General features: G+C 45.1%; 1 protein-coding gene across 2 annotated transcripts; it reads left to right on the top strand.

Moving 5' to 3' along the window:
• The first annotated feature begins 8 nt into the window (after window positions 1-8).
• LOC123588409 (cytochrome b-c1 complex subunit 9) lies at window positions 9-1,988 on the top strand. 2 transcript variants are annotated; one of them, XM_045459327.1, is made up of 3 exons: window positions 9-203; window positions 349-374; window positions 1,728-1,988. In XM_045459327.1, the coding sequence occupies exons 1-2, from the start codon at window positions 54-56 to the stop codon at window positions 352-354; spliced, it is 156 nt and encodes a 51-aa protein (XP_045315283.1). In that variant the 5' UTR covers window positions 9-53; the 3' UTR covers window positions 355-374; window positions 1,728-1,988. The 2 variants fall into 2 exon arrangements, with proteins under 2 accessions (XP_045315283.1, XP_045315282.1); XM_045459326.1 differs by lacking the exon at window positions 349-374 and having other exon boundaries at window positions 21-203.
• The last annotated feature ends 8,514 nt before the right edge of the window (window positions 1,989-10,502 follow it).

Raw genomic sequence — 10,502 nt, 5'->3', positions numbered from 1 at the left:
TGTGGAGACCATGGTCGGCCGGGGCGCAGGCGCGGGCTCCACAGTGGAGAAAGATGGCGGCACCGACGTTTACTGCGAGGTTATACTCCCTGTTGTTCCGCAGGACCTCCACTTTCGCCCTCACCATCGCCGTGGGCGCTTTGTTCTTCGAGCGCGCCTTCGACCAAGGCGCGGACGCGATCTACGAACACATCAACGAGGGGGTGAGGGACTGGGCCATTCCTGACCTTGGGCCCACCTGAGGGGTGACTGGGAGTGGAGATGGGTTGGGACTCAGTCTTCCTTACTAAGAGTGGGGAAAGCATGGGCGCCTTATGTCGGTCGACTGCCGTATGTTCTCTCCACCAGATGTGAATCCCAAAACATTAAATGAGGTCAGTAGATCCTTTGGCGGGGGGGGGGGGGGGGGGGGGGGGTGTAAGTTTTGATATCACATCCCCATTTGTCCATTTGCAGAAGTAGAAACTAAAGCCTAGTGAGAGCAGAGGTCTTACTAGGGCTACCCCAATCAGAAGTCAGTGGTGAGTCAGGGCTGGAACCCGGACCCATTGTCTCCTCTGAGGGTTTCAAGGGCAGATTTGAACGGGCAAGTGTCCTGAAAAGGACATCGCCTTAGATACTGTGGCTGGCCTTGAAAAGGCCTATCTGAAAGATAGCACTCTTCACTTCCCAAAGGCTTCCCACGCAGGCATTATGGTAGTCATAATGGTTAGGAGAGGGGAATATGAAATCAGAGCCCTGGATGGGAATACTGGGCCTTGTCACTTGATAACTGTGGCATTCATTTGGGGGAGTTTCTTAGCCTCTATGAACTTCATTTTTATCTGTAATATAGAGATGTTAATAACAGTAACTACAGTAGAGAATTACTGTGAGGATTATGTGAGATACTTGCAAGGTGTCACAGTACCTGGTAGGTGGTGCATCAAAAAAATAACGTTTGTGACGTTCCTCAGGAGAATGTAGGTAGGGGATGACCACACCTTTTAGACTCATTGTGTGCCAACAGTGTGCTAGATACTGTACACGCTTTATATCATTAAATTGTGGCTTAAACTAGGGAAGGTCTCCTACAGATAGCCCTGTTTCACCATTCACTTGTGGTTTTAATTCAGAGCTGTCTGACCTTGCGGCCCAGGAAGACTCTGCCCACTAATGCTGTCTGCCTGTGACCTGGACAACTTTCTGTCCCTATGAAAGTGTTGCCACTGTTCCATCTCCTGAAAGCAGTTCTGCTGGCCATTTTCAATGTTTGGGAACAGCATTTAAGTATGCTATCAAAACATCAATCTGTGCTTTTAGGAATGAGAATCCAACTAGCTCCTGACCCAAGAATAATATGTTTAAGGAACTAAAATATGATGCAGTGTGAATTATTTGGGCCTATGCGTTTAGATCTCTTGAATAATACCTGGGAGTTAAGGAAATAAGGCATCTTCTGGGCTCTGTTCCTTAATTGTGTACTTTTGAGCAGTTACCTCAATTTCCTGTAAAAGAAGGATCATCCTCTCCCACTTAATTTTACATGGCAATTGATAACATCAACGCATTTTGCAAGTGTTGGGAATGCGCGTCAAGCCTAGCGTTGCTTCCGCTTTGCCCACCCCAACTGTCCAGACGTGGTATATGTTTTTCTCAAGCTTGTTTTAGAGACCAGGACAGTGGGAGTAGCTGCCAAATGAGAGAAACAAAACTAAAAGTTTGTGGCTTTTGTCTTTAAAATGCAGAAGCTGTGGAAACACATCAAGCACAAGTATGAGAATAAGTAGTTCCCCGGAGACCCCTACCCAAGCCAAAAGGACCAGGTCCATCCACCAGCTGTTTGCCCAGAACCAGGGCCTCAGCTTGAAGATGATGCTCAGATTACTCTTCACCGACCACCTTTAGCTGTTGGCAAGAAGTGGCTTCACCTGACAGACTCTTTAACTTCTGCTGTGTTTGAAGCATGTTTAATCAGTCATCAGCAAATAAATGTAAATTGTCCTTGAGACATGCTTCTGCATCTAGTGCTTTGTTAACTCTACCCGATCTTCACTTATTGATTGAGGCCAGAGTCCTCTGCAGACATGTGAAGGGCAAGTTCCATTATTTCGGATTCCCCGTTAACTTCCAAAGAACTCTGGTTTGCAAAACATGAACTATAATTGGAGGTGTTACTTTCCACTTTTGCTTCTAAATCAGTAATTCCACTCTTTTTTTTTTTTATGTAAGCTCTACATCCAGTGTGGGGCTCAAATTCACAACCCTGAGCTCAAGAGTCGCATGCTTGGGGCACCTGGCTGGCTCAATTGGTGGAGCATGCAACTCTTGATCTAGGAGTTGAGTTCGAGTTCTGTGTTGGTTGTAGAGATTACTTAAATAAATAAAACTTGAAAAAAGAGTTGCATGCTCTACCAAGTCAGCCAGGTGCCCCAGTAATTCCATTTTAGTTTGGGGGCACCTAGGTGGCACAGTCGGTTGAGCATCTGAGGTCATGATCTCAGGTCATGATCTTGTGGTTCATGAGTTTGAGCCCTATGTCAGGCTCTTATGGTGACTGCTCAGAGTCTGGAGCCTGGTCAGACTCTCTGCCCCTTCCCCACTCACATTCTGTCTCTGTCTCTCAAAAATGAATAAACATTTAAAAAATAATAAAAAATGTTTATTTTTTAAATGTTTATTCATTTTTCAGAGAGCACATGAGCGGGGAAGGTGCAGAAAGAGAGGGATACAGGGGATCCAAAGTGGTCTCTGTGCTGACAGCAGCAAGCCCCTTGCAGGGCTTGAACTCATGAACCGTGAGATCATGACCTGAGCCGAAACCAAGAGTCAGGCACCCCCAAAATTAAATTTTTAAATTCTATTTAAGATTTAAAATTCCATTCTAAAATCTCATGGGGGTGAACTGACTGGCTTAACCATAGGGAAGCAGTGGATTCAGCTGTAGGAAAAAACCCTGCCCTGAGCGTTTGGGGCCATTCCCTGCCCCTGGGTCTCTCCATTCTGCCTTTAATTTGCTGAGTGTCTTTGGACAAGTTGGCATACCTCTCTGGGCCACAGCCCATCTTCTGATGCTGAAGTTGGACCAGAACTCTGACCTTCCTGCCAGAGTTCCCCTCTCTAATGAGTTTGGTTTATCATGGTGCTTCCTTGATAGGTTTGAATCCTCACTCTACCAGTTCTAGCTGTGTGAACCAAGGGCAAGGCACCTGACCTCTTTGAGCTTCAGTTTCCTGGTCTGTAATACGGGATTCATGGAGGTACCTTCTGTGTGGGTTCTTTGTGAGTATTAAATGAGTTGTTAAATGCAGGTTAAGGGGCACCTGGGTGGCTCAATCGGTTAAGCGTCCAACTCTTGAATTTGGCTCAGGTCATGATCTCACGGTTCATGAGATTGAGCCCCGTGTTGGGCTCTGTGCTGACAGCCTGCTTAGGATTCTCTCCCTCTCTCTGCCCTCCCCCTCTCTCTCTCTTCTCTCGCTCTCTCAAAGAAACATTTAAATGTAGTTAACAGGGGCGCCTGGGTGGCGCAGTCGGTTGGGCGTCTGATTTCAGCCAGGTCACGATCTCGCGGTCCGTGAGTTCGAGCCCCGCGTCGGGCTCTGGGCTGATGGCTCAGAGCCTGGAGCCTGTTTCCGATTCTGTGTCTCCCTCTCTCTCTGCCCCTCCCCCGTTCATGCTCTGTCTCTCTCTGTCCCAAAAATAAATAAACGTTGAAAGAAAAAAAATTAAAAAAATAAAAATAAAAATAAATGTAGTTAACAGTCACAGATCCTGGCTCGTGGACACAACTGCTGGCAGAGAGACATGGGGGGATGCTTAAGGACCTGGAGAACCAGAAGATTCTGCTGGCAGGCTATGGAGCAGTAGGGATGGGAGGAAGAGGTTCAAGGAACATAGTACAGTCATTCATTCAACAAATATTTGGGTGGCCACTGTGTGAGGCACTGTGGTAGGTGCAACCAGGCATGTGGTGGCTAACAGGCTTGAACTACAAGAGATATTGTAAATGCCACTTTTTAAGCATATTTATTTTGAGAGAGAGAGAGGGAAGGGCAAAGGGGGGAGACAGAATCCCAACAGACTCCGCACTGTCGTCGAGGAGCTTGACGTGGAGCTCAAACTCACGAAATGCAAGATTGTGACCTGAGCTGAAATCAAGAGTGGGACACTTACCTGACTGAGCCACCCAGGTGCCCCTTGTAAATGCCATTTTGTATCAAATACATATGGAACTTGTACTGTAAGAAAGTGCATGTGCAGTGGCACCGTTTTCCTGAAGGATATTTTGTACCTATGTATTAAAATCTTGAATGTGCATATCTTTGACCCAAGAAACCCCACTTCTGGCAAATTTTCCTAAAAAAATATGGGTATCCATAAGGGATGTTCATCATGGTGTTTTTTGTAATGGGAAAAGTGAAAACAAAATATCCTAAATAAGAATTACTGTTGAGGTGAAATATGCAGTTGTTGAAAACCTTGTTTTAACTGAAATACCCAACACATATGGCAAAGTACCAACCTCACTAATACATGAAGCAGTCTTCCAAGTTACTAAGAAAAAGGTAAGTAACTCAGAAGTTAGTACAAGAAATAAAAGTGGCTACAAACATGAAAAAATGCCCAGTTTCACTAATAAACAAAATGAAATGCTATTTTTTGACTACCAAATCGACAAAGATGAAAAAGATTAGCAACACCAGAGAATTTCCGTATCTGATTACCTATGTACATATGCATGCTTTTAAATGGTTTCTAGGGCACTTGGCTGGCTCTATCAGAAGAGCCTGTGACTTTTGATCTTGGGGTTGTGAGTTTGAGCCCCATGATGGTATAGAGATAACCTGAATAAATAAAACTTTAAAATAAAATAAGGGCACCTGGGTGGCTCAGTCGGTCAAGTGTCTGACTCTTGATTTCCACTCAGGTCATGATCTCACGGTTTGTGAGTTTGAGCCCAGCGTCGGGCTCTGTGCTGACGGTGTGGAGCCTGCTTGGGATTCTCTCTCTCTGCCTCTCCCCTGCTCGCATTCTCTCTCTCAAACTAAATAAGCATTAAAAAAATAAAATAAATTTGGTTTTCTCGTGTTTAAAAAAAGGGTGTTGCCTGGGTGGCTCAGTTGGATGAGATCTGACTCTTGATTTCAGCTTAAGTCGTGATCCCAGGGTTGTGGGATTGAGTCCTGAGTTGGGCTCCGTGCAGAGTGTAGAGCCTGCTTGAGATTCTCTCTCTGCTCCTCTCCTCTGCTCATGCTCTCTCTGTCAAAAAATAAAATAAAATACACATGACAAAATTTACCATCTTAACCATTTTTAGGTGTATAGGATATTAAATATACTCACATGTCCATCCCCAGAACTGTCCTCATCTTGTAAAACTGAAACTGTACCTATTAAATAGCTCCCCATTCTCCCTTTCCCCAGCCTCTGACAACCACCATTATAATTTCTGTCCCTATGATTTTGACTAAGTACCTCATATAAGTAGAATTATATAGTATTTGTTTTTTTGTGGCTGGCTTATTTCACTTAACATAATGTTCTCAAAGTTTATCCATGTTGTAGCATTTCGCTGAATGTCCTTTTTCACGCTGAATAATATTTCATCATATATATACATATACCATATTTTGCTTATCCATTCATCAGTAGACACTTGGGTTTCAATGTTTTTACTATTTTGAATAATGCTGCTATGACCGTGGATGTACAAAAATATCTTCCAAGACCTTGTTTTTAATTCTTTTTAAAAAAATTTTTATTTATTTTTGAGAGAGAGACAGATTGCGAGCGGGGAAGGAACAGAGAGGGAGACACAGAATCCAAAGTAGGCTCCAGGTTCTGAGCTGTCAGCACAGAGCCCGACGTGGGGCTGGAACTCATGAACCATGAGATCATGACCTGAGTGGAAGTCAGACGCTTAACCAACTGAGCCACCCACGTGCCCCAGTTCTTTTACGTATATTCCAGAAATAGAATTACTGGGTAACAGTAATTCTGTTGTTATGATTAATTAATTAATGCACTTTTTTTTAAGTCTGTTTTTGAGAGAGCGCACACGCACATGAGCAGGAGAGGGACAGAGAGAGAGAAAATCCCAAGCAGGCTCTGTGCAGTCAGCGCAGAGCCTGATGCAGGGCTCGATCCCATGAACCGTGAGATCATGACCTGAGCCGAAATCAAGAGTCGGGCGCTTAACCGACTGAGCCACCCAGGCTCCCCTAAATAATGTACTTTTAAGTAATCCCTACACCCAACATGGGGCTCGAGCACACGACCCCGAGATTAAAAGTTGCATGCTTTTCTGACTGAGCCAGCCAGGCACCCCAAGCGTGTATTACTTTTATAATGGGCGGGGGTCTTAAGAGGGAGCTGCCCAGAGAAAGTGTGAACACAGACAAATGCAAAATGTGTGCCCCCAGCCCTGGCTCCAGGCCTAGAACCCACTACTTGGAGGCCCCAGGATTCCCCTTCCTGAGGTCCCAATGAGAATTTGCCCTTGAGTGGCACTGCCAGCTGAGAGCTGGGCCTCCCCAGAGCTCCCTGGGTGGATGTGCCTCGCAGGTGGGGGAAATGAGGATTAGCACCCTCCTCAAACTGGCACCAAGAAGCTGTTTATTACTGGAAAAAGTTTCCTTCCCCAGCTCAGCCTGAGATATTTCCTGGAGTCAAGAGCTGAAAAGGGGCTTTTTGGTTAGAAAGCCCCAAGAACTTCCCACCTGCTCCCCTTGCACAGGTGTTAGGAAAAGCTAAATGCCTGGATACCTCATAAAAGTAGGTTACTGAAGGCCACTGAAATCCTCTTCTGAGAAGTTGGCATCCAGTGTAGCTCTGAGCAAGCAGGACCACTCTCTTGGCTAAGCGTATTGGAGCTGATGTCCAATTTCAAAAATCTCTAGAAAACTGGTAGAAACCACTTATTCAGTCAGTCAGTCAACCAATACGCATGTATTGAGTGCCCTCTCTGCCTGGCTCTGTTCTAGACCCTGGCTATAGAGTGCGGAACAAGAAAGATCCCTACCCTTTTACAGCTTACATTCGAGTAGGGGAGACAGATGGTAAACAAGAAATTAAATAAGAACTTCAGCTCATGTTAAGGGCTATGAATAAAATAAAACTGGGTAAAATATTGGGGGTAACTCAGGTTTAAAGAGCAGTGTGAAATGCTCAGGTAACTAGTGAGGGAACATTTCTCCTTGGAGATGGCATTTGAGCTGAGATTTGAATCTCGGGTAAAGATGCAAAGAGCATTCAGGAAACAAGGACAGCAAGTGCAAAGGCCCTGGGGTGAGTATGGGTTTGGCTTATTCACTGAACTAAAGGAAGGGAGGAAGTAATAGACAGGGTCAGATATTGTATGGTCTTGTAGGTCATGCGGATTTCATTCTAAGAAGAAAGGTCAGCCCCTGGAGGAGTTCTGATTAGTAGCTTACATTTATCAACTAGTTGCCATGAGCCCGGCACTGTACTAAGTGCTTTGCAGTTTATGTGTCACTTTATTTGACCAATAATCCAAGAGGTCATTTTATTATTCCCACTGAATAGCTCTAGTGAGGTGTAAACAGCACTGATTTCAGAATGGACAGTCCTGGGTTAGAATTCAAGCCCCACCACCCACGGGCTGAGTGAATTTAGGCAAGTTACTTACTCTCCCTGAGCCAGTTTTCTCATCTGTAAGATACCCACCATGATATTGCAGAATGGCAGCTATGATTCTTGTTATTTCTGGAGATGCTGTCATCTTGGAGGGGTGTCAAAGGGAGTAAGGATTACTGTGCAGTAAATCCTCACCAAGCTGACTGCTTAATTAACCCAGCCAGGAGCTATCCGGGCTGGCACTCTAGGGCTGCCTGCCAATGTTCAAAACTTTTCAGCTCTGGGTGGAGTCCAACTTGTCCTGGCAGCTCAAAGAAAGGCCCAGCCCTTGGAACATTCTAGACTTTTGCCCAGTAGACACAAGGATGCTGCCTATCATAGGCTGAGTTCCTCGGGAAACCGACTCCGGGCTGTCATTAGTGTGCAAGAGGCTTGCTTCTCAGGTCCATTGGATTATTTTTTTTAATGTTGTCTTTATTTTTATTATTATTATTTTTAATTTGAGACAGAGAGAGTAGGAAAGAGGGGCAAAGCGGGGGGGGGGGGAGAGAGAGAGAGAGAGAGAGAGAGAGAGAGTCTCAAACAGGCTCCACGCTCAGTGCAGAGCCCAAAGCATTGATTGCACAATTCTGGGATCATGACCCGAGCAGAAATCAAGAGTCGGACGCTCAACCGACAGAGCGACCCGGGCGCCCCCATTTAATTTTTTTAAATTAATTTTTATGTGAGTGTAGCTGACACACAGTGTTACATTAGGTTGAGGTGTACAACATGGTGATTTGACAAGTTTATACATTATACTATACTCACCACAAGTATAGCTACCATCTGTCATCAGCTATTACAGTATCATTGACTATATTTCCTATGTTGTGCCTTTATTCCCATGACTCATTCAATAACTGGAAGCCTTTATCTCCCACTCCCTTTCACCCATTTTGCCCACCCCCCACCCTCTCGGGCCCATTTTATACCTGCATCTACTCCTTGAGGTTCTGCAAGAAAGGATTTGCGAAGTAAAAATAGCTAGATATGCAAACTTGTGAAGATTTTGGGTGGTGGCTCAGTCGTTAAGCATTTGACTTTGGCTCAGGTCATGGTCTCACAGTTCATGAGTTCAAGTCCCACGTTGGGTGAGCTTGTGCCCCGCATTGGGTGAACACGAGCCCCGCTTTGGGTAAAAACATGAGCCCTGAGTGAGCCCTACTTCTCTCTCTCTCTCTCTCTCTCTCTCTCTCTCTCTGCAGCTTGCTCACTTGCGCCCTCTCAAAAAAATAAAACGAAAATTAAAAAATAAACTTGGGAAAATTTTTTAAAATTGTAATACCCAGACTGAGCAAAGACATAGGAAATGATTGTTCTCAAATCCTGTTGGGAAGGTCAATTCGACAGTCAAAAAATTTGACTTAGCAATTCTAAGAACTTACCCTGAGAAAATAATCATGGATGTGGACAGATATTTAGCCAGGAGGTTGTTCACTGTAGTTTAATAGCAAATAATGAGAAAACCAAAATGCACAGCTACCAGGTTCACTGAAGTGTAATCTGATAGAACAGCGTTAACCCATTAAAAGGACAAAGATGAGAAATGGAACATGTTCACAATGTCTAACTAACTGAAAAAACGGTGACAGTAACACATGTAGTATGATCCCATTTTCAGAGAAAACCCGTATGCATATTCCTTTTTCTAAAATAATGTCGGAAGGATAAGAGCTAAAATCCTAACAGCAATTATTTCCGGATGGTGGAAATGTTCTTTCTCTTTGCTTACTTGTGTGAATCACACCGAGAAGCATGTTACTGTTTTTGTAATGTGGCCCGGGGTGGGGGGGGGGGGAGCAATATAAGTTATTAAAAAGAAATAGATTCCATCCCGTAACTCAGCCAGCCCTTCCAATAACAAGGAACAAGGACTGTCCTACAAATGAATTTGAAGCCTTGCAAGGAAAGGACAGAAATCAATGAATTTCAAATGTCTGAGCAATGTGCATAGTTGGAGGGAATACAAATTCCTCAGGCAGAGTGAAGGTGATGGCAGTTGCTTTCGTACGAGCAAAGAACGAACACTCTGTACAGGGGCAGGCACTAGCATACGTAGAGCATCACACACCCACACACAAAAATAGCTGCCTTCTCTAGGCACTCACCCAGGGCCAGGCCCGGGCCTGGTGCCATTAACATATTCCATGTCACTGGATCCTCAATCGCAGGTGGGCACTGCTCTCCATCCCATTTTGTAGGTGGAAAATGAGGCTCAGAGAGGTTAAGTCTTTTGTCTAGGGTAACACAGCTAGTAAGAGTAGAGGTTCAAACACAGGACAGTTAGCTCCAGGGGCTACACTCATAGCCACAGCTCTGCACCATGTGAAAATCATTTATCTCTCTTCACTGGGGCCTTGGCCTGATATGCTTGGATTTATACACAGACTGAATGCCAAGGGCAGACTCCAGCGGGCATCAAGGACAAGGCAATGATGGAATGCAGAGAAAGTGTCAGCTGGGAGCCACTTAGCCGACAGTCTGTGAATACAGGGGTGCTGTCTTTCTGCTTCTCCTGGCCTATCCTCCCTTCAAAACTCCTGCACAGAACCTTCCGCAGCTGCTCTGGACACTTCTCCTCCACTGCATCCTCATAAGACTGCCAGATCAACTCCCCTGCTCAGACACCTTCAATGGCTCCCCACTATGGTTGAGATCAAGTTCAAATCCCTTGGCCTGACATTTAAGAGCCAAGCTACCTCAAATCTCACTTTACAAACCTTCCAAATACGGTCCTGCTATGGGTCCCTATGCTCTCCCGTCTTCTGCCTAGGCATGGATTACCGAAATAGCACATGCCTGTGTTTGAATTCTAGCTCTGCTACTCTCCAGCCAAGTGACCTTGGGCAGGTTGCTTCCCCTGGTGTGAGCCTTGGTTTCCT

The sequence above is a fragment of the Leopardus geoffroyi genome, chromosome D3 (assembly GCF_018350155.1).
Source record: "Leopardus geoffroyi isolate Oge1 chromosome D3, O.geoffroyi_Oge1_pat1.0, whole genome shotgun sequence".
NCBI classification, from domain to species: domain Eukaryota; kingdom Metazoa; phylum Chordata; class Mammalia; order Carnivora; family Felidae; genus Leopardus; species Leopardus geoffroyi.
The sequence above is the reverse complement of the archived record's forward strand: the minus strand, read 5'-3'. Positions and strand labels throughout refer to the sequence as shown.

Coding starts and splice junctions, on each gene's coding strand:
- LOC123588409 (XM_045459326.1), top strand. CDS start 54: ATGGCGGCACCGACGTTTACTGCGAGGTTATACTCCCTGTTGTTCCGC. Junction 204..1,727: donor ACGAACACATCAACGAGGGG/GTGAGGGACTGG, acceptor TTTAAAATGCAG/AAGCTGTGGAAACACATCAA.